Here is a 21,083-nt window from a genome sequence, read left to right on the forward strand (position 1 = left end):
GGCACTTGTTTCTGTCTGCCTGCTCTGTGTCTTTTACTTCCCATCTCCTGTGTTCCTCTGTCTAGGTCATCAGGTAGATCCAGGAGCATGAGCAGGACTTTGAGCTGCGGGAGCAGATGTCTGGGTATAAGCGCATGCGGCGGCAGCACCAGAAGCAGCTGATCGCCCTGGAGAACAGGCTAAAGGCCGAGATGGATGAGCATAGGCTCCGGCTGCAGAAGGAATTAGAGACACATGCGAACAACACTTACATTGAGCTGGAAAGACTGGCCAAACGCCACGCTGCTCAAACAGACAAAGAGGTAAAGCCACTACAGTAGCTGCTACTTATGAATGAGGTGGAAACTACAGAGTGATTTCATTCACTTTAAGTCAAACAGTGTGTGTACAGGCATTTCTGGGTGATAATTTGAATATTTTGATGTCTCCTCACAGATGAAGTCAGTGGCAGCAGAAGAGAGGAGGATCCAGCAACAGATTGTTGCTCAGCAAAAGAAAGAGCTGACTACTTTCTTAGAAAACCAGAAAAAGGAGTACAGGCTCTGCAAAGACAAGATCAAAGAAGTAGGTATCATGAATAAACACAGCACAAAGTTTATGAGCTTACACATCATATCTCTTAATATTCTCAGACAATTTTGATGGGATTTTTCTTTAGATCATACAAACTCTATTCACATTGTTCTGTTGTTTGTGTGTTTGTCAAGGAGATGAATGAAGACCCTTGCACACCCAAGGAGGAGAAGCAGGAGCGTCTGTCCAGGCACAAAGAAACAATTCAGCGCTCTCAGGCTGAGGAGGAAGCTCATCTGCTGGCCCAGCAGAGGCTGGTCTACGACCGGAGCTGCAGGGCCCTAAAACGCCGGAGTCTGGTCAGGAGGCATGAGTTTGAACAGGAGCAGCTGAGAGAGGTAGAGAGACTTCATGACATTACATAACGTTATGTGTCAAACGATCACAAAAGCTTAATTCCTTCATATGGATGACTTTTCATTTACTACAGTGTCAGGAAAAAGGCTGTAACTAACACTTATTTTCATTATAAAATCTTATTTTGCAGTAAAGTATAGTATGAAACAGAAAACACAGAAAATCCTCATATTGGGAATCTGGATCAAACTACGGTTTGGGATTTTTTTTGTCTGAGTGCAAAGCTCCCCTTCCTCAGTAGGAGAGGGTTTGAACAAGACAATAAACACAGTGGCCTTTGGAGAACCTGTAGCATGCTGGATAAAATAACTCATTCACTCCCTATAAAACATTTTCAATCTTGAACTTAAGAAATTATTTTTTCCTAACACTTCAAACAGTGACATTAAATGAAGCCTAGTTGGTGCACTGACTAAAGGCAGATTTTTTTTTTTTTACAGCAGACTTAAAAAAAAGACCACTCCTCACATTTAATGTGGTCGTCATTCATTCAGTCAGGATCTCGGTCAGATAAACAATTTCCTATTAGATTTTAAAGATGTATGTCATCTGCATAGTGTGTAAAACGACAAGTGGTCCAGATGAATCGCATAAGCAACTACTATTTGTGCAACATAGTGCTCAAATGAAGCAAAACACTGTATTTGCATTTCTCCATAAAGAAAATAGACCAGCCTTATTCCAGCAGAAATTGTGTATATTGGTATTAAAATGGCATTTCATCAAACTTCCTTTCCCAGGAGCTGAACAAGAAGAGGACCCAGAAGGAGATGGAACATGCCCTGATGATCCGGCAGGACGAGTCCACCCAGGACCTGGAGCGAAGGCAGCTGCAGATGCTGCAGAAGCTGCGTGTTGAACTCATGCGGCTGCAGCACCAGACAGAGCTCGAAAACCAGGAGGAGTACAACGGCCGGCGGCAGAGAGAACTACACAGGAAACACAGTCTGGAGCAGCGGCAGCAGCCCAGAAACCTCAAGGTACCTGAAGCATTCTCTTTACCACTGTACTGTATATGGTTGTTTAGTGAAAGAGATATGCAGTTGACTTCATTTCAGAAAAGCTTCTAGGAGGAACAGGACTTGTTTCATGATAGAAGGATTACATACTGGGTTTAAAATGAAAGCTCTGCAGGTACTGAACATCTGTACCATCCTGCACTGCTGACATTTAACCGAACATGTACCTTGTATTCTTTTCTAAATTTACAAATAGAAAAACTGTAGAAAAACATCAACCATGTTGCCATGAGAACTGCTTCTTCCAAAAAAATTGCAATGATATTGTTCACAAATTTGAATATTTCTTTATATATTAATTGACAGTATTTTTTTACTTTGAGTTACTCTGCAGTGGACAAGTGAAAGCTCACGCAGGCAAACTGAAATTATTTCATTATTAATACCACTTTACCACTTTAAAATGATTTACTCCAGATTGAAGGGTAGCCTGAGAACAAAGTGAAAGTTTGTCTCTCGTCCACAAACAAAAAATTAATCAGTTAGTCAAATATTAAAGAGAAATATTAAAAGAGATTCATATAACTGTGTTTTTCTATTATTGTACAGCAGGATTTATTCTGCATCCATCTCAAAATGAACCAGTATCAAAAACTGTTTTACGCCACATTCGGATGACTTTTACCATCCAAATGTGACGTGAGAAAACAGGACACAAACTTTTTTTTCTTTTCTTTTTTTCTTTCTTTCTCTCTTTCTATTAACCCCTCTGCAGACGCTGGAGATGCAGATCAAGAAACAGTTTCAGGATACTTGCAAGGTGCAGAACAAGCAGTACAAAGCTCTTCGGAACCATCAGCTGGAGGTCTCCCCCAAAGGCGACCATAAGACCATCCTGAAGAGCCTGAAAGAGGAGCAGACGCGCAAGCTGGCTGTACTGGCCGAGCAGTACGAACAGAGCATCAACGAGATGATGGCTTCACAAGCGGTACGGGGATCCCGAAGCATCTTGTCATGAGTTGCAAAAGTGGACTTCATTCATCATTTGTATGTTGCATATCTATTTGTGCAACACATTTGCCCTTCACACAAACCTAATGGTGGCAATGGCCGCTGTATGGGCATCAGTTTCTTTTCACCGTCGTCGTGCATTTGAAAATAGCAGAATGCTGTTTAATGCTAAAGCTTTGCTAAACGTTGTTGGCCTGTAGTTTGACAAATGAAGCCCAGCCTAGGCCTTGTTGCTAACGTGTTTATGACCACCTCTGTCCTGCTGGGTCTCTAGATGCGATTAGAAGCAGAGCAAGAAACAGAGTGCCAAGCTCTGAAGCAGCAGCTGAAGCAAGAGATGGAGCTCCTGGACGCCTACCAGAGAAAAACCAAGTCACAGATGGAGACCCAACATGAGCGAGAGCAGCAGAAACTTGAGCAGAAGGTCTCCATACGCAGAGCGCACCTTGAACAGAAGGTAGGTTTAAGATGGAAGCCATTCAAAAAGACTTGATATAATGCAGCATAATACCAAACTGTATTAAAAATACCTCAGCATAGGTAGGCAAATAGACGAAAGTGCTGAAGAAGACCTAACGTTATTATTACGGTAGAAGTTGCAGGTGTTAGTGGCCCCTAGAGGCTGCAATGTTCATTACAACCGCAAGTGCCAGACAAACTTAAAAGTTTTACTGCTCTTTGACCATACCAGTAGTGTAGCTAATGCTAATGTACATTTTGCGGCATAAACCTCAGGTTCTGTTACTTCTGACCTGGAATGAGTCGGCAGAGTTTACGGTTTGGTAGGCAATGGATAGCTTTCACCAACTGTCGGCGGTTGGTTGGGATATTTGTGTAGTTGGAAGTTGTTACTGGTAAAGCTCGTTGCTGGCAGGTGAGAAGAAGAGGCTGGTGACCACAGAGCCCTGCAGTCCTCCCCACGTCAACAGTAGAGTTAATACAAGGGACTGGGAAACTGAGCAGAAAACATGGATAAAAATCAGCCAAAATAAATAAATACAAAAAAGTTGGTTCTTGTGGGTGTTAGATTAAAAGTCAGGGGTTCTTCTGAAAGGCCTGAATCAACCCTTGTGTTTTATTGACACTGGCTTTACGTCCACATTGTGGGGAAACACCTTCGTCCCCAGTCCTGTATGTGTAAAAAACAATGATTGCAAAATCAATACATTTAAATACTTTTAGCCATGCTAATGGCAATAACAATAGCAATTTTGGTCAGTCTGTTGTCAGTCCTCTACATTGGTGAAGAGTGAACAATCTCAGCAACTATTATATGGATTGCCATGATATTTTGCAGAGACATTCATGGTCCCCAGAGGATGAAATCTGCCGTCTTTGGTGATCCTCTGACTTCTCATCTAATGTCACCAGCTGGTTGACGTGAGGTTTTAAGTGACATGTCTCGACAACAACTGGATGGATTGCTATGAAATTTAATACAGACATTCATGTCCCCCTCAAGATTCTGAAATTCAAGATTATGAATTTGTTCGATACTTTGGTTCATGACATACCTGCAAAAATAATGATATTCTCATCAGCCTCAGCTACAATTTGTGTATTGTGCTTATTACCAAATGTTAGCATGTTAACATGCTCAACTAAGATGCTGAACAAACATCATACCTGCCTGGCATCAGAATGTTTACACTGTCATTGCAAGCGTGTAAGCATGCTGACTATAGCATTTAGCATAAAGCACACTTATCTCTAAGTATAGCCTCACAGAGCTGCTGGCATGGCTCTAGACTCTTGGTCTTACTTTTCTTATCTTCTGAAAGCGTGTCACCTAAAGCTCAAAGAAGCATCTTGCTTTGTGTGACCAACAGTCCGAAAAACCAAAAAATTCCAATTTTCCATGACATACTGTGGTACAAGGAAAAACAGAAAATCCTCACATCTGAGCAAATGGACTGGAAATCACTTGAATTTGAATTGATAATTAAAATAGTTGGATATTACTTTCATGTTGATTGTCATATTGACTAATGATTACTGCTTTAGAGGTGGTGCTAAAGGTCAGGAGAGTCACTGCTGACAGTAAAACTAATCCTTTAAGAATCCATATTAAATGTCACAGCAATCTGGCAAGTGGCTTGTATGAGTTCTTACTCTGAAAGTGTTAGTAGCTGACAGCAATGATGCCTTGCTAGCACGGCCAAACACAAGCTCAAATTTGGTGTCTATATAACTACCATATTGTTTTTTTTTTTTATTATTGCAGATTGAAGAGGAACTGGCCGCACTTCAGAAGGAACGTACTGAAAGGATCAAGCACTTGTTGGAACGTCAGGACAGAGAAATTAACGCTTTTGACACAGAAAGTAGAAGTCTCGGCTTTGGAAGCCTGGGATCTCTGGACTTCCCCAAAGAAGACAACAGATGAAAGTGGACTTATCTTTAGAGGACAACATATCCGTGCCCTTTTCATGTCCACTTGACCGTTTGTCACATCCACGGTGACAAAGCTGGATAACTTTCTCTATTGCTTTTCTTCTTCTCTTAGATATTGCATCTTTGAATCGAGGTGTTACGTGCAATGAGAACTTCTTTTGTGAAACTTGAAAGGGGGAAAGTAAAACAAAAGAAATCTACAACAACATGTCAATAAAAATCAAACCTAGTCAGTGTAACTCAAAACTTATGTGTTAAAAAGAACAGACTCTTTCCTCCATGCCATTTCCTCCTTTTGGTATGAAATGAATAAATCAGGAAATTTTAGTAAAATGGGCACTTTGATATGTTTAAGTAGAAACTCATCATGTTCATATGATGCTTAATGTGTGTGTTACATGGAGGGACATTGTGGAATGTGAGCTGCGGACTCCCCCGTGGTGTTAAGCTGCTTTGTCTTTTTTTTTTTTTTGTATTCGTTTGGTTTCATTTTGTTCTATTTATTTGATTTTATTTTATGCTCTGAATGTGAATATTACTGTATGGGGTCACTGGATAAAGTCAGAGTTTATTCATTTTTGAATTTTTCTTTGGTCATACTTCCATATTGTGCTTATGCATACAGTATACTGTGGTCCCTCACTTTTCTAGGCAACAGTTCTTACCTTTTCTTTTATTTGATATGTAGGATCAATTGGCATTAGCTTGATCAACCCGTTTATCTTATCACAATTCAAGATCCCACTTGGTAAAACTGCTTATTATTGCATGCACTTTAAGGACAAATTCAGGTTGTGAAGTGAAGCATGAATCTGTCAGAGATTTTAGCTGTTTGTAAATAAAAGTGGTCATAGCATTTTTTTGTTTTAAGCCTATGGATACTGGACATAAGCGCCATATTTGATATGATAATTTCACAAATGCCTTTATTTAAGTTGTGCCTGAAGCAGATTTGAGTTACGTGTTTGTTATATCTATATTTTTGTTTACTGAGGCCGGCACCATTTTGTTTTGGTTTCATCTAAACTTGTGAATCATTTAATGTTCACTTATCAAAGTTCTTGTAAAGGAAAATGGTGAGAATTGTGCTGTATAACTTTTGATATGAATATTTGTACATGAGAATATAGCTAGAACATACAGAGACACTGGTCTATTACTGATAACAGAGCTTAACGATAAAGATTTTGCTTCATTTTTGTTTTATAATATAGAGATATGGTCATACAATAGCTCAATATATTGCTAAGTCAAATCACTAGACTCTCAGATTGTATAAATGCTGGTCAATGGAACCACAGACTTCTTATAATATCATTCCGATGATCTTTTATTGATCAGCGGTTCTACAAAAACAAACACAACAACACGTGGGTCCAGATTGCATTTGAGTAATTAGTGTCTAATGATCAGATTTACATATTTTTTGCCATGTTCATTATGGTCATTGAACAGGTTGCACAATGTTTCCATTTATACTGAATGGAAAGATAATTGTTTGGTGCTTAATTTCTAATACCACCTTTAGCCTTGTAGTTTTTTGTCTTGGAGAGACGATTGATTTTTACAAAATGTAAACATGAAGCATTTTGAAACCCCCTCTGAGTCAAAACACTACTAAGTTTTTCAGACACTCATGACATATTTAGAGTACCCCATGCAGTGAAACCCTCTAAAAATGAAGTATATGTATGAAAAAATAAACACTATTTTATCACGGGTCAGTTTTTGAAACATTGTTTAATGTGGTGGTCTTGAATGCAACCCTGTTGTGTTTGACAGGTATTTCATGACCTGTTTTCTTTCTTTTCATTTCAGAGCCACGACTTGTATTAATGTTCAGTCATGTTGCTCACAGGGCTGAAAGGTGGAAGGTGTCCCCTGAATTGATAAAGTATTTTAAATGGAGGTATATAATGACATTCAAGTACAATTTGTGATGGCAATAGAACTTAAATGCTCTTGTTTTACACATAGAAACTTAAATTCTGAATTTGTTATGTTTGACCAGAGTGTGTTCTGAAGTTGAATGGCTCCTATAGATTTTTCAGCCTTTTACATTTTCACAAACTTTCTGAAATTTGATGAAAACGTTTCTCATATGCAGTAAGGCCTTTTGTCTGGTCACATATAACTGAAGCCTTATGGACAAACGGTTCCATATAAAAGTGCTACTGGGGTGCTTGAATAAGGTTTTGCCTGACGGCTTCAGAACAGTTATGAACCTTACAATTTGTGTGGATTTTAAGTTAATAGAAAGATGTATTTAGTTAGAATAAAGGGGACTTTCCTAAACAACCTTATTCACCATTTCCTGTGCAGTTAAAAGACAAAATAAAAGAGATTCTGTTGAAAAAAAAAAAGGAGTCTCAGTCAACATCCTGCATCTTATGACACGGCATTTCATATTGTTTGTGCTTCCATTTCCTTGTAATGCTTTGTTATGTGGTCTAGGTGTTCTCACTTTTGCTTTTCTCAGGTGCAGTATACCCGCAATGACCTGCATTCTGTTGAATGCTGTTTTTTTTTAAATCATTTACTGTAGATCTACAAACACTCATGCAGGTCAAAGATAACTTGTGAAAACCAGAACTTTGAAATGGGAACAAGAGGTGTGAGGGAGGTTAAACTGCAGAGCGTCAAGTGCCACTTTCAAAGATTACTCGCATTTCAGGGTAAAGTTGCTTGATTTAGGTGTTGATTGGCAGGGTTTTTTTTTGGCATGTCTTTACTATATATGCTGGCAGGAATCCCAACTGAAGTTTCCTTGAAATGTCAACGTTTTGCTGCACCATCTGCAGCAGTTGCCTGCCCCACCACAACCCCTCTATTATCCCCTGGGGCAACTGGAAAGCCCCGAGGATAGCATACAAGTGGTTAGCCTTTACCTGAAGTAGTGCTGACAGGGTTGTGGTGTGTTGAGTTCCCCCTGTCTTTTCTCAAGTAGACAGTGGTTAAACAGCAATACATCATCGAGTGTGGATGCTTGAAACCAAGACGTGATTACCACAAAAAAACAATGGAGATCATGTCAGCTCTCAGTGAGCTATTAAAGTTTATCTATTGCTCCCACACGTAGCAATGTTTTTCTGTCCTGCAGTCTGACCTCTCATCAACCCTGTGATGCAGACGGCTGACTAAACACATCATCTTGCGTCTCCAAGCAGAAGTGACCACCATTCATAGAAGTTAGTAATGATAGTGGTGACGATGATGAGATTAGACAACACACGAAAAACCCAATTTGTGTTATTTTGATATTTTGTACGTCCTTCTAGTTCCTCCATCCAATCCACCCAAACCAATCACAGGCCTGGAGGATGCAACATTATTACATATCACAATGAAATCATCATATCACAATGAAATCATCTGAGCGACTGTCTGAGGAGGCTTCAACTTGTGGTGTGTGTTTGCCTGCTTCAGCTAGCAGACCCTCCCCTTTTTACGCACATGTAAAGTTTCTGATTGAGAAATGCATTTCCTGTGACTTTGCCAGCTTCCTGCACAATGCTCACACGAAAAACTGCTGTGGGGAGACACGAGTGGTTTGAATAGCAGCTTTTACAGTTGTAATGATACAATTCAGTGGAAGTGTTTATCAAAAACAGGAGGCTGGTGAAAATTCCCTCGTCAGTGAACTGTGTCAAGGGGTAGGCTGACCGAAACCTTCAATTATTTTCATGCACATCTGACACAGTTTTTTTTAATTTCAGCAGGTTAACGTTCCTCAAGCGATTTAAATATATCATGAGTAGTAATATACGAGTATATTTCTCCATGAACAGATAAAAAAAAAGGAAGTGCTGTTAAAATGTTGGGTTTTTTTTTGTTGCAATGGTCACACATGTAATAATAATAATTAGACAGTGTCCCTACATGCCTGTACACACAGGAGGCATGTAGGGACACTGTCCAGTGCAAAAAGAAAGGAGAAGAAAAAAAAAATCTAAAAAGGAAGAAGGAAATTCTGGGAAATTTGGTTGCCTCACAAAGTGCACGTCATTTCCTATGAGTGTGTGGTTTCTGTTTTTTTTTTTTTTATAAAAGTTTTACAGCAGTGTGATTATGACAAATCGGCACAATTTGGTTGCGATGCTGAGTGGAGAATGAATGGTCATGTAAAGAGCATGTATTTTCAACAGTTTATGGAGCTAGCAACAAGTAAGTTTTCTATCATTTTTCCTGAAACATCAACAAAACAATTAAACACAAAAGCATATTTTTCTTGACATTGTGCATGCTGGTGCTGTTGTGGTTATGTTTAGTGCCTTTTAGCTGCTGTTAGACTGACTCAAGGTTCATATTCAACTTTAGTGCTTCACAGTTTTTTTAACATTCAATTTCAACATTAAGTTTTGTTTCTGCATCAATGTAGTAAATTAGTTTTTCAACTGTTTGGAGAATCTGGACAATATCTAAAAAGACTGACAATGTATGATGGCATCTGAGCACATCATACCTACACTCAGCTGTTGTGTAATATGTCTGAACTGACAACATAGCAGACTTGTGGTGTTCTGTTTTCACTTTGCTGAATGTTTGCTAGGTGGAGAATCTATTTTTACCTCTTCTATTCGCCACTCTCGGCTTTAAAATGCAGTTCCCCTCACTGATGTGATGCAGGATAACCATAACTGACCAGTTCCTTTCTCCTCAGCATTACTCTCCGTCCTGCTGCTTATAGCTGTTGATTCAACACGAACGGTGGCAGCGAGCAGAAACCAGCAGTGTGGGAATTCTCTCCAACAGACTCTGAAGCTCACCAGACTTGCACAGAAAGAATCTGTCGATCTAATCAAAACATATGTGAGTACAGACATAAAAACCTATATCTTATTTTGCTGTGTTAAATTCCCATGTGCTTGCTCAGTATTTTACATACTACTGTATATGTGTGTGGGTTAATTCATCTGATTATATTTTTGTCCTTCGTTGTGTTTTTTTTTGCAGAAAGCCTCTCAAGGACAGATGTCAGAGCTCTTCTGCAAGGTGTCAGTTAACAACGTCCCTGACCCCAACATCTCCGGCCTGGAGCCCTCAGAGAGGATCGTGAGCATCTACACACACCTCCAAGCCTTCATCCCGCATTTCAAACGGGTGTACGAGCAGCAGACAGACTTGCAGTTACCCATGAGCCCGCTGCTGGCCGAGCTCATCGTTGTCAGCGCTCGCAGCAGGAACCTGGCTGCTCTCATGAACAGCTTTTATCAGAGCCTCTTCCCAAACCTGCCTGTACCAGAGCCAGCAGGGGGGGCGACGGCACTACCTCCGCCTCAGAACGTGTTCCAGCAGAAGGTCTACGGCTGTGTGGTCCTGAAGACCTACAAAGAGTTCCTGTCAAACGTCTCCCGAGAACTGAGAAATCTAAAGAGCAAAGTCTGCAGGAGGAGGATACAAATAAACACGCCCTTCTTCTGAGGACGACCCAAGGCTGACCTTAGACAGTCGGTTTCCAACCATATATATTTTTTTTTTTTCTTTTGATAAAGAAAAGTGAGTTAAGATGGCTGGTACATCATGTGTAATGAAGCGTTTATGGTATTTATGGTATTTATTATTTATTTTCTTTTGTGTTTGTGAGAAAAAAGGGACGCTGTTAAAAGATGAAGAGTGTAAAGCTATGCAATTGATTTATATTTAACTAATTTGTTATGTATGGTTCTACTTTGCTGATGTAAATGTATTTACTATGACAGAATTATTAAAAGATACTTTAAAGATACATCTGTACTTATTTGTGAACTCTGATTTCTTTGCGTGGTTGCATCAATAATGTACAATTTCATCAACACGCGAGAGTCTGGAAAAAGACAATCGCAACGAACTAAACTGATTTTTATGTTTTACGCGAGTCTTCAATTAAAGTAACAATACATCCGTTTCTACACTGCTGACAATTTTTTTCTACAAGTTTAAAAGAAACACAAAAACAGTATGATTCGTGCTCGAAGCATCATGTGCTGTTTTCTGCACAGAATCAGTCCATCAAGAGGAGTTAAAAGAAAATCAGGAAGCTGCTGAGACGCTGACTGAGCTGATATCAGCTCAGAATGACGCATGTGCTCAGCACAAGGCTGCATCAGATAGGAAAGATTTCATGACACTGGCGGGCTGTCTGGCCAGTCACAAGGTGTGGGTGGGTGTGGGTGGGTGTTGGTCAGATAATTGTGCGCGGTATGCACCGGCTTCATCATATCAACAGAGACGCAAGTGTGAAGTTGACATTCTGCAGAAACCCCCCCCCCCCTTTTTTTTTTAAATTGATGAATAATAGACGCTGCGGGTAAACTTGTCATATATACATATATGGATCATAGATACCAAATATATTTGTTGAAATGAAGTAATGCTTAACTAAACTTTCCTCAGATCACAAGCTTTCAGGAAACTGGAAGTAGATGGGGGATTCACTCTAGGTCATGAATCAAGTTCCTCGTTATAACTCTGCTTTATTTAAAGCACAAAGCCAGAGGGTACCTCAGGACAACAGCAATTCTTCAGTCTACGTTATTTATTCCATTTCACTACCCACTTAATGCTTTACAGGACCTGATAGGTCACTCATAAGTCCCCACCGTACAACACTTTTTCTTGCCTGCAAATACGAGAAAAGATAACCCGCACAACTTCAACTGGAAACAAACGGAATAACGTGCAAACCTCGACAGAAGTGGACAGGGCTGGAGATTGAACCCAGGACCCTTTGCAGCTGCTGTAACCACTGGCTCACCTGTCATTAATCTACAGCACAACACTAAGACATTGTGTTGACTTCTGCTAAACTGCAATATTCTTTTTCTCAAACTACCGTTTCCAAGGTCAATAATATAATTTTGAGTGCTTTCTGAGTGAAGGAAAACAGAACATGATAAACTATTCCTAATTTAGACAAAAATACAATCAGCTTGGTAAAGTTTGATGCTAACTATACGCAGCAATACTAACATTTGTTGCATTAGATTCAATTTAAATGCAAGATTTTTCAACTAATATGAGGAAAGTTATTGCATTAGCTGTTTGCATTATACACTGACAACAGACAGCAAAAACATCAGTGACCTCAGCTAAATTTAAACTAAAAAGATCATGTTGATCAAATGTTTTAGGGATTTATATACATGGAAAATACTTATTAAACTGCTGTTATATGATGGATCATGTAGTACATGTGCAGCAACATTTCTCTACAAATAGGCCGCCTGTGATCAGGACTGAAATACAGACCACTTTACAATGTGGCAGTACAACGATGAACAATTAAAAATCAGACCCACAATCAGGCTACATGTCATATTTTATTGCAAAAATATGGACAGTTTAAAAGGCCTTAATGATATAATTTCATGAACAGTATAAGTGACAAATCTAATAATTTAAATGGATGAGAAACTGCATAAAAATGAGCCAAAATGTATCATATTGAAAAGCACTATATTATACATTTTACATAATCTGAAGATGTATAAAAAAAAATGTCATCAATGAATCAGGTGCAAGTTCATTTTGATTTAACATGATTTCTATGTTTTGACCTATGGAGGGCAGTATACACCCGTCAATGAGGATGTTGACTAGAGTATGAAGTCGCAGTGCATCAGAAGTGCCGCTGGGTATCTTGCATTGTATGTATTTCATTCTCGACAGTCTATCAGGAAATGTTAAAAATTAAGTGTATGTTTATTTCCAACATACAATACATATTCAGTGCCAGACTGTACAGTAACACCAAAAGCTGGGGACTTCATTAAAAAGTCACGACCAATGTCTTTAATGAAGAAACTACATTAGGTTGTGGAGTCAGTGCAGGTCAGTATAGATAAGAGTAGAGCAGCAGCTTTCCATAAGATGAAAAAAAGATTTGTAAGATTAGAGATCTGCTTCTGACTGCCCATTTATAACCCACTTGCCTTAATCTTCATTATTTTGAGCCTTTCTGAAAAGGCTTACATGAGATTACTGTTCTTGATGTTTTGACCAAAAAGTGGGAGTAATAGGACTGATAATATCTCTTGAATCATCTGATATGATGAAGCTGTAAAGGGTTTGGTCACACTTGTATTATATGTCGGAATAAAACAAACGTGGTTTTAAGTGTAAGTTACAGCAGACATAAAATGTTCAACCATCAAGCATCATTTCCTCATGATTTTATTATCTATGAAGGCTAAGACTGAGTAATATTTAAAGTGTTCATAAATATAATTAAGAGTGAGCATAATAATACGTTTCCATAATCTCCAACACACACTCTGTTGTGACTTCTCTGAATTGTTAAAGAGAATTTTCCAAATTTAAAATATTGTAACGACATCATATACCACAGTTCACTTGAGTTATTTCCATATGTAGTTTGCTCTCTTGAGGGTACATTGACTTTTCTGAGAAAGCATGGTGTGAACTGCTGGTTGTTTTGTTTCCAAGGTTCATGTAAAGTGAACTGCATTAGTTTGTCTCTAAAATCAGACTAAAATCTGATTATGTCGCTACTTACAGTACATCGCCTCCTCTTCTGAAATTAGAACTAATCAAATTTTGCTTTTTAGCATTTAATCTTGCATGACAGCACTCCCATTTCCTTTTTATCAGAAATGCACATTGTGAACTGGAGTCAGACCTGCTTCATGGGGTCTTTTATTGTGCAAATGTGGTGTGCAGAGCATGCATCAAGTTAAATATGCTGCAGAGTGTCAAGGCATTTCAAGTTATTGTCTTACTGTTGTTTGACACATATAGATACTTTGACAAACCTGTATATACCTGATTATTTAGAGTTATTGATTTATGGCATTAACATTTGTAAAGGTTCATCTAGCATCCATATTTGCATGCATAGTCATACTGTCTTTTACTCCAGACGTGGATATTTGATTATTGCTCTGTCGAACTACTAACAGCCTGATTGTGGTGATTCACTGATCCACTGATTATCTAATATTATTGCTTACAGTTAAATAAACTACCCCTAAACATCCACAATACACATATTTTCTTTGGATTTGCATAGTTATTCACTAAGTAAGGCATATAGTCAATGCAAGCAGCAAAGGTTGGTGTTGGAAACAAGCAATAGTTGCTGTTATAATTAATAGTCTTCAAAAAGTCACTGAATAGTGAAGCGTACCAACCTCACTTACACAGCGTTGTCGTGTCCATATTCAAAAAGCGAATGTTCATTCTTGATTCAATTTCAAAGCCGTCCAGCAACTGCAAAAGAGTTTTTCATTAGTTAAAACTGAAACTCCTTCCAACGTCATTCATCCATATCAACTATATTGTATAGCATAGTGTATATTTCTGTGCACCTACCTTGAGGAAATGCTCAAATGTAATTCCCTCATAGAATTCATCAGGTTCCTGTGTATGAAAAGGTGAGGTTAAAGACACTGTACGGGCAAAGAGTGATTCAAACTTAAAGGTCCCATATTTTACACTTTTTTGGTATCTTTTATTTTATTTTTATTCTTAAGTGTTGATATCTATAAGAAGATATATTTGTGATTTTAAGTACCAAAACCCGTCTCAGTGTACTTTTACATGATTGATTGGCTGACTGTTTTCTGAGTGATCAGATAAAATATAAGAGATTTCAGGCAAACACTCAGAGAAACCAAATCCTGCAAGGTTGAATGTTGGTCTGGGTGGGCTGGGCTTGGGGGATGGCTGAGGGCGGCGACTGCTTTGTTGTGACATCACAAAGTTACAGACGTCCTGACAGCTCGTTTTAAGGCTCAGTTTCTGATTCCAGGCTGTGTGCATTTCTCTGTGGACTGAGCGCTTTAATACTTTCACAGTATTAAGATAGAACCTAGACCTGCTTTATAATCAAAAAAAGACATGGAAATCTAATTTTATACAATATGAGACCTTTAATGTTATCTTGAGATAATTTAGCTGACATACCATGTGTCCCATAGAAATACTAGCCACCTCCAGCATGGCTGCATCAGCAATGCTTTTGGCTGTTTCCTTCCCCAGTGCCCCACTGCGAGATAACAGCTCCTCCACCACCTGGACAGATGTGAACAACAGCTGAAATGTAATAATATTTCTACAATGACTACAACATTTCCAGATCTTCAAAGGCTTGAGGAAATTGCATGCCTCTTTCCTTCCCTTATTAGCTGGCAATTATTATTTTGCAGGAAGGCAACTTACACTCAAGTGTGGGAGTAAGAGATGCCCAATAACCATCAGTGGAGTTACATATAAAACACAGTGATAGCTTTGTTCTACTGTGACCAATCTGAATCATGCTCAAAATTCAGCTGGAAATGATCAAATGATGGTGATTAACACAGACACAGATAACAGTAAAACCCACATGATAAACTCATGGTGACCCAGGATGATTTTTACGAAACTGTGAATAAACAATGTTGTTATCTTTTCTGGTTACATGCAGACTAAAGTTCAAAGTTCATTTTTTTCACCTATAGAAGTAAACAGAGGCTTACATGTCTGTATTCTTCAAGAGTTATTGTCCCATCGTTGTCTGTGTCATGCATGTTGAATAAAACTGCAGAGGAACACACGACAGTCAGTTCAATAACAGCTCTGTCTCAGTAACAGATAATGTCAAGCATGCGATCATGGGATTTATTTTAAGACACACATCTCAGTTTCTCCCTCCTGACACTCTCACGCTGTTCCTCTGTCATGTGCAGAGACGGGGGCCTGAAATGGGACATGACCACCAGGAACTCCTCAAAGCCGATCTCCTCAACCGTCCCCTCACCATTCTGGCGATAGTTTCTGTTGGAGTACACAAAGACCACATTAAAATCCCTCAAATATACTGATATACCTAAATTGAATCCAACAGCATGTGAGATTGTGATTTAACTGTTTGTGATACCTTGAAAAGAAAAGTACATAACTTTGTGTGACTTTCAAACTCAAGGTGTCGACACTGTACCTTCTGTCAAAGAAAGCCTCTATGATCTGTGCACGGATGGGGTTGCATGCAAGATCTGGGATTTCATTGAAGTGATCTCTCCTGAGGGAGTAAAAAGGTTTTTAAGGAGTGGCACTGGAGTGACATTATTAATCATCTGTTACACACTAACATGAAGCCTGTTAGGCAGGTTTCCAGTCACAAAGAAAGCTGGCAAACGGCCAAGCTGAATTATTAAGAAAAGTAATTTGCTTAAAATAATAAATCACAAGAAGACAGAAATTTGAAGATGATTTATTAAGAAAATGACTTAAAAAATAAAATAAAATAAAAATAAATCAGTACTTAAAAATGTTAAATCAAGTTACCGTAGACTTTCTTCGTTGTGGCTCAACTGTTTGAATCTTTTATGCAGGACTGCAATCTGTTCAAGTGAAACTAAGAACAAACAAGAAGCAAACCTTAGGGCTAATCGCCTGAGGTGATTTCCTGCACATGCAAAAACAGACAAAGCAGGCATAAAACTCTTCAAAGCAATTAAGCATTACTCATATTGACATTTTAAATAAGTAATTTATTTGTTAAGAATCTGATGGCAACAGTTCTTTAATCCCTCAGAAGGTTTACTGGAGGCTTTCAAGGCAGTAGATTTGGATATGCAAAACACATTGCTGCAGTTTGGTGTTGTCTGTTCATATGCAACTATCACACTCAGTGAAACTTACACTCCCATTAACCTCAATTATTCATTGCTACTGCACCAGACAGGCTGGTTTAACTAAGCCATGGAGATGCTGGTACATGTGTAATCAAATAAAAGCCTAATGCCAAATAATGAGCACTGCATTGCTTAACACGTGGTCGATATTACGTCGAATTTCCCCTTAGGGACTGAGTTAAAATTAGACTTGACTTCAAATTATATTTCCATCACGCATCATACATGTCTGACTGTCATTTAAAAAGCCCGTGCAAACAATAACAGTACTCACACCCCGTCTTTTCCGCCAGATCAATGTATTCTGGCTGACCAGGTAAGGACTGTAGAGCACCCATTCCTCCAAAAAGCTCCTACCTGACCGGTCCAGTTTTAACGGGGCCCGAGACACAAACGAACCGAAAGTGTAGGAGCTGAAACGGATCTCAGAGGATCATGTTTCGGAATCATCCATCTCCACCTGGGCGTCTGTGTAACAGATGCAGCTCACACCTCCTCTTTCCTGCGCTGTCGCAACTTCCGCAACTATCGTCTTGATGACGACACAGTTTTAGGAACAACAGGCTGAAGCTTGAATTATTTATTCAGACTTTTCTTTTATTATTTATTCGGTGGCTGCGAGCATTGACTGTGACCTATTTGTTTACTGTTCATGCAGGAAGGATGGAGTGCAGAGATAGCAGGTGCGCAAGTAATTCTCAAACATCATAATACAGGCGTAAATGACTGAAAGATGAGACATATTGTTACAAACTGCACATAATTCTGAAATATTTCATTTTTATATTATTTCACCATGAATTATGATTACACCAATTTACTGCTTTAATTCATTTAGACCTGCCTGTTCCACAGGTGGATCCACCTGTAAAGGCTCAAAGGGGAGAGTTGGGCTGGTTGCAAAAAGTCCTCCAATCAGAAACATGATAGAGGGATGGCGCTCGTACTGCACACGCTCAGTTAGACCCTCCTCCAACCAGGAAGTCAGCAGAAACACTCAACATCTGCTGCTGCATTTATTGAAAAAGACTTGTTTTGAAGGTATGAAAGTAATCTTTTTCATGAGTGGTATTTTTTGTCAAACTGTCCGGACCTTTTGTATCTATTCATCAAAACTTACTTAGCTTGAATAATTGTTTTGACTTCTAAGTGACATGGTTAGCATGTGTGAAACTAAGCATATCCAGCTAGCACATGATGCTCTGTCATGGCTGATAGGATTGAGATGGTTGCAATAACTTATTGTAACTGTCCCCAAGTTAAGCAATCATATCAAAACAGACCACACAACAGTATGTCTCAATGGTTTTAGTTCAAAATGGGCAGTATATGCAGCTAAATGTATCCCATAGCACAAAAGATGTAACAATAATTGCTCATTTTAATATATAAGAGAAAACAAACAAGTTATTTTGGGAATTATTTTTTCTGCCTCTTATGATATCTTAGTATATATTTTTAATGTATATTTATATATTGGAATACCATGGTTATTGAGACAAAAAAACCAAAAGTTAATTAGTGAAATTAAATGTATTGTGAATATTTTGCAACTATCCCCGATCCGTGTTGCTACTGTCCCCAGGATTGGGGTCAGTTGCAACGTCGGAATTCTTCCTTTCAAATAAATATTGTGAATGATATGTCATATGTTATCATTTTTCGATGGTGTGGGTAATTAGCAGACAGATGTAAGTTTAATATATAAAAGTTTGATTGGTCTTGTCCAAATAGTCTCTGAGTAACTGAGAGAAATGCAAAAAGTGTTGCAACCATCCCGTCTCCTCTACTGTGGATTATACACCTACAAAACCTAATTTTAAATTCTGGACATTTCAAGGCTTCCAAAATGATCAAACATGTCAAGCTGAACTAATGTGAAATCCTTATAAAATGATGTACAAGACATCTAAGGATGGTTCTATTTGATATAGTTGTGTAGCCTTAAAAACATGGCACTTTGATAGATAGAAGTTTCCAGCGTCAAGAATGAACTTTGAACCTCACCCATAGAAGTAGGTCAAATACTGTGTTTTGTTTATTGTAGCCTTTGCTGCTAAACTGACAGCGCGTGACTTTTTGCATCTTGCTAGGAGTTTAAATATTTGTGGTAGTTATCAGAACTGAATAGCATGTCCATTGTATTTGATCAAGTTGTAAGTTTAAACTTCTGACCTCTGCTTCTGACTCCATGAGCAGACTTGTCATCTACCTGAGCTTAACTAAACAATACACATCCAACTGTGAGACCCAAATGACTCCCTCCTCTCACAATACTTATGGGGGTGTGGCTTGGAGTTGAACATGTTTGAATATTGCAAACCACAGTCAGTAAGGATCAGGTTTCTGCCATTTGTGAGTCACTGTAAGAGCCTGGACTCCTAAAACTTACTCAGACACAACATGTAGGGAGCGATATCATCCATATATCCTGCACGAGAATCTTAGAGCTAAAATGTCTTTTGTTTGTCAAAAGAAAAATAAACCATAAAGCTCATCTTTCTTTAGCGATTCATATGATGTTTTTGTAAAACCTGACCACATGTGATTATATCCAAAGCTTATTCTATTTTTACTCAGACCTGCAGTGTGAAAATCTAACTATACACATGGAGGATGTGTCCAAAAATATGTTATTGATTAAAACTATGTAGTGCTAATGTAGACCACATGGTGGTAGTGTTTTATCAACAATTGGATGAACATCAGTTACTGAAGTCAAAGAATCCGTTCTTGATGTCATTTTGTCTTGTTTCATCACAGCATAGGTTATATATATATATGATGTGTGCATGTATGTGTATTTATTTTATACTATGTTAACTCTCAGTCACTTGAGAGTAGCATTCATCGTTCCACATCGTGTCATTTCCTCTACATTAACTTGTGTTGAATGTATTGTTAACCACAGGGCACTCATTTTCAGTATTATATCAACAAATTATACCCTGTCAGTCCTCTTTCCCCATCATTTGTAAGGCATTGTGTGGCGTTTCATCAAATTGTAATGAGCTGATCCCAACCCATTCTATTTCGCAGCTGCTTCCAGAGCTGTCAAGCCCCACAATGTGTAATGGTTACATCCTTCAGTCATGAGGAATAGCTGTCAATCGTTATTGGTGAATCAAGAGGCATCATACGTACAACACAAACTGAACCTTTTTAAATATATATGATCTTATCCTAATATTTTAATCCTGTTACCTTCCATCAGACACTGTTCTTTTGCCACCTCTTGAATTTTTTGTTAATCCTTCTTTTAGATACCAGATTCTATCACAAATCGACAGAGAACGATTCAAGCTAGACTTAGATGTGTGTGTGTAAGTTTCCTGTACGATGCTACACTTTACTCACACTTGAGGGTTTGTTGGAATTGTCAGTTTGTAATCTTAATCACTCAACAGGTTTTATCACCTTACTGTCGCCTTATACACAGTCTATTGGGAAATCTGAAAGCCTTATTATGACACTTCCCAATTATGAATTACAAATTAAGGTACAGTAACAGAATGTTCTGTTAGTGATAGACTATTTCTGTGTGTTTTGATACACATTGGTTAATTAAGAGTTCCCCCCTCAAGCTATAATCATCTGCTCGTAAGAGCTTTTCATGTTCTGTGTGTCAAGATTGTGTGACTGATAAAATGCAACCTGTGTCGAAGCATTAGTCCTTGCACCACGGTCAGATCAATCAGTTAGAGGGCCTCAGGGTAATCAGTTGTTGTGAGGCCCCTGTTACCCACCCATCCCCCACACCCTCATACTAGGAGACCCACAAACCAACAATTGCTCCTGGAACACTACTTGGCCTCATGTTTTCTGTGTGCCATTCATTGCCGGTGCAACATAACAGATGAGTACAATATAAAAAACTACAATTTCACACAAGATTAGAACAATGCAGGACAGGCCCTGGTTGATATTCTACTTTTGTGGTGCAATTCAAATTTGAAATGTGCATACAACCAGTTGAACTGAGGGTCTCAGGAGGGCCAGAGCCCTGGGGAAGTCGCCCATTTTGACAAGCTGGTAACCCATGCATGATAAAGTAACAATTAACATTTTATTGTTATTATCTTTGAACCCAGGGTGATGCACTAGGTCAAAGTTCATATCTTTTATGGTTGACAGGAATATGGACTATAAGCAAATTCCAACTATTGTCAATTAA

At 38.7% G+C, this 21,083-nt stretch overlaps 3 protein-coding genes across 4 annotated transcripts; 2 read left to right on the plus strand and 1 right to left on the minus strand.

Annotated features, from left to right (window-relative positions):
• Positions 1 to 116: 116 nt before the first annotated feature.
• taok3b (TAO kinase 3b) lies at positions 117 to 7,597 on the plus strand. Its single transcript, XM_056403764.1, has 7 exons — positions 117 to 302; positions 436 to 564; positions 708 to 911; positions 1,671 to 1,910; positions 2,665 to 2,877; positions 3,175 to 3,357; positions 5,125 to 7,597. Exons 1-7 carry the CDS (start codon positions 117 to 119, stop codon positions 5,284 to 5,286), a joined length of 1,317 nt encoding a protein of 438 aa, XP_056259739.1. The 3' UTR covers positions 5,287 to 7,597.
• tescb (tescalcin b) lies at positions 764 to 17,419 on the minus strand. 2 transcript variants are annotated; one of them, XM_056403766.1, is made up of 9 exons: positions 17,184 to 17,419; positions 16,560 to 16,629; positions 16,213 to 16,293; positions 15,910 to 16,049; positions 15,752 to 15,813; positions 15,198 to 15,305; positions 14,604 to 14,651; positions 14,423 to 14,501; positions 764 to 902 (listed from the first exon to the last, which is right to left on the minus strand). In XM_056403766.1, exons 1-8 carry the CDS (start codon positions 17,245 to 17,247, stop codon positions 14,424 to 14,426), a joined length of 651 nt encoding a protein of 216 aa, XP_056259741.1. In that variant the 5' UTR covers positions 17,248 to 17,419; the 3' UTR covers positions 764 to 902; position 14,423. The 2 variants fall into 2 exon arrangements, with proteins under 2 accessions (XP_056259741.1, XP_056259740.1); XM_056403765.1 differs by having other exon boundaries at positions 846 to 902; positions 14,432 to 14,501.
• m17 (IL-6 subfamily cytokine M17) lies at positions 9,190 to 11,027 on the plus strand. Its single transcript, XM_056403767.1, has 3 exons — positions 9,190 to 9,458; positions 9,955 to 10,103; positions 10,248 to 11,027. Exons 1-3 carry the CDS (start codon positions 9,404 to 9,406, stop codon positions 10,713 to 10,715), a joined length of 672 nt encoding a protein of 223 aa, XP_056259742.1. The 5' UTR covers positions 9,190 to 9,403; the 3' UTR covers positions 10,716 to 11,027.
• Positions 17,420 to 21,083: the final 3,664 nt, after the last annotated feature.

Source organism: Seriola aureovittata, chromosome 18 (genome assembly GCF_021018895.1).
Source record: "Seriola aureovittata isolate HTS-2021-v1 ecotype China chromosome 18, ASM2101889v1, whole genome shotgun sequence".
Classification (NCBI taxonomy): Eukaryota; Metazoa; Chordata; class Actinopteri; order Carangiformes; family Carangidae; genus Seriola; species Seriola aureovittata.

What these genes read in the sequence shown, in the direction of transcription:
- m17 (XM_056403767.1), top strand. Translation starts at nt 9,404, where the DNA reads ATGAATGGTCATGTAAAGAGCATGTATTTTCAACAGTTTATGGAGCTA. An exon ending in GTTTATGGAGCTAGCAACAA is followed by an intron (nt 9,459 to 9,954) that starts GTAAGTTTTCTA and finishes CTTTCTCCTCAG; the next exon opens with CATTACTCTCCGTCCTGCTG. An exon ending in TCGATCTAATCAAAACATAT is followed by an intron (nt 10,104 to 10,247) that starts GTGAGTACAGAC and finishes TTTTTTTTGCAG; the next exon opens with AAAGCCTCTCAAGGACAGAT.
- taok3b (XM_056403764.1), top strand. Translation starts at nt 117, where the DNA reads ATGTCTGGGTATAAGCGCATGCGGCGGCAGCACCAGAAGCAGCTGATC. An exon ending in AGATGATGGCTTCACAAGCG is followed by an intron (nt 2,878 to 3,174) that starts GTACGGGGATCC and finishes CTGGGTCTCTAG; the next exon opens with ATGCGATTAGAAGCAGAGCA. An exon ending in GAGCGCACCTTGAACAGAAG is followed by an intron (nt 3,358 to 5,124) that starts GTAGGTTTAAGA and finishes TTATTATTGCAG; the next exon opens with ATTGAAGAGGAACTGGCCGC.
- tescb (XM_056403765.1), bottom strand. Translation starts at nt 17,247, where the DNA reads ATGGGTGCTCTACAGTCCTTACCTGGTCAGCCAGAATACATTGATCTG. An exon ending in GAGGCTTTCTTTGACAGAAG is followed by an intron (nt 16,050 to 16,212) that starts GTACAGTGTCGA and finishes GTACTCCAACAG; the next exon opens with AAACTATCGCCAGAATGGTG. An exon ending in TATGGACACGACAACGCTGT is followed by an intron (nt 903 to 14,431) that starts GTAAGTGAGGTT and finishes TACCTCTCTCAG; the next exon opens with CTGCTCCTGTTCAAACTCAT.